Source organism: Apis dorsata, unplaced genomic scaffold, assembly GCF_000469605.1.
Source record: "Apis dorsata unplaced genomic scaffold, Apis dorsata 1.3 scaffold_326, whole genome shotgun sequence".
Taxonomy (NCBI): Eukaryota; Metazoa; Arthropoda; class Insecta; order Hymenoptera; family Apidae; genus Apis; species Apis dorsata.
The window spans coordinates 421,587-422,516 of record NW_006263594.1 but is presented as its reverse complement, the minus strand read 5'-3'; the positions used below and the strand labels follow the sequence as shown (position 1 = coordinate 422,516).

At 19.4% G+C, this 930-nt stretch overlaps 1 protein-coding gene across 8 annotated transcripts in view; it reads right to left on the bottom strand.

Annotated features, from left to right (window-relative positions):
- Positions 1 to 930, bottom strand: part of LOC102674173 (aldehyde dehydrogenase family 3 member B1) — a 13,079-nt gene that overhangs the window by 1,083 nt on the left and 11,066 nt on the right. For 4 of the 8 annotated variants that reach the window (XM_031511495.1, XM_031511497.1, XM_031511502.1 and 1 more), the window contains 2 exons: positions 650 to 785; positions 237 to 563 (listed from right to left, as the gene is read on the bottom strand). In XM_031511495.1, coding sequence (XP_031367355.1) covers positions 380 to 563; positions 650 to 785 — 320 coding nt within the window. In that variant the 3' untranslated portion in view covers positions 237 to 379. Of the gene's footprint in view, positions 1 to 236; positions 564 to 649; positions 786 to 930 lie in introns of those variants that run through there. The other 4 variants (XM_031511498.1, XM_031511499.1, XM_031511500.1 and 1 more) reach the window with 3 other exon arrangements.

Genomic DNA, 930 nt, shown 5'->3' with positions numbered 1-930 from the left:
ATAATATATATATATATATATATATATATGCAATTTTTTTATCTTTATTGACTTTATTATAGTAAGATCACGAATGATAACATTTCTCAAATATGCATCCTATTACATAAAATTTCAATTTTTGATCTATTAAATTATTTTGTACATAATGAAATATGATTTTTAAATTCAAATTTTTTTAGATTTATATATTTTTAAAAATAAATCATTAAATAAATAAAATTAAATTATATCTTTATTATAATTTTCAATTTAATTCAAATTATATTTTATACTTATAAAATTCAATTCTATAAATATAAATATCTGCATATATTGTGTGTGCAATAATTTTGTGCAGTAGATTATGAAATTATTACAAATTAATAAATGCATTAATTTATATACCTTTATGCCTAAATTTATATACCTTTAATATAATTAAAACACTGTATGTGGCAAGAATTCCCAAACCAAATGCTAAAAGATATGGAAAATATTTAATTCCAGGTATGTCAGGCCGTTTTGCCATTAGAATTTGTAAGAAAGATAAATTTTTATCAGAATATGGTGGATAACGGCCTCTGCAAAAAATTATAATAAAAATTATTTTACATATTTACTTTTGTATTAAATTATATAAAATATAATTTTAAAAAATAATATTTACGATGCCAATGCTTCTTCTAGTTTATTAAAATATTTAATAAGACAACCTTTTTTGTGTACAAAGGTATCATAAGTATATTTTCCATGATAACATCCCATACCAGAATTGCCAACACCACCAAATGGTATACTGTCAACTAAAATATATATATATTTATTTATAAAATTTAGAATTATATTTAAATAAAATGGATTATATTAAAACAAAAGATAAAAAAGATATTTCATGTAAATTTCCTGTAGTGTGGATATAAGGAAATCATGTATGTTTCACTAGATTAA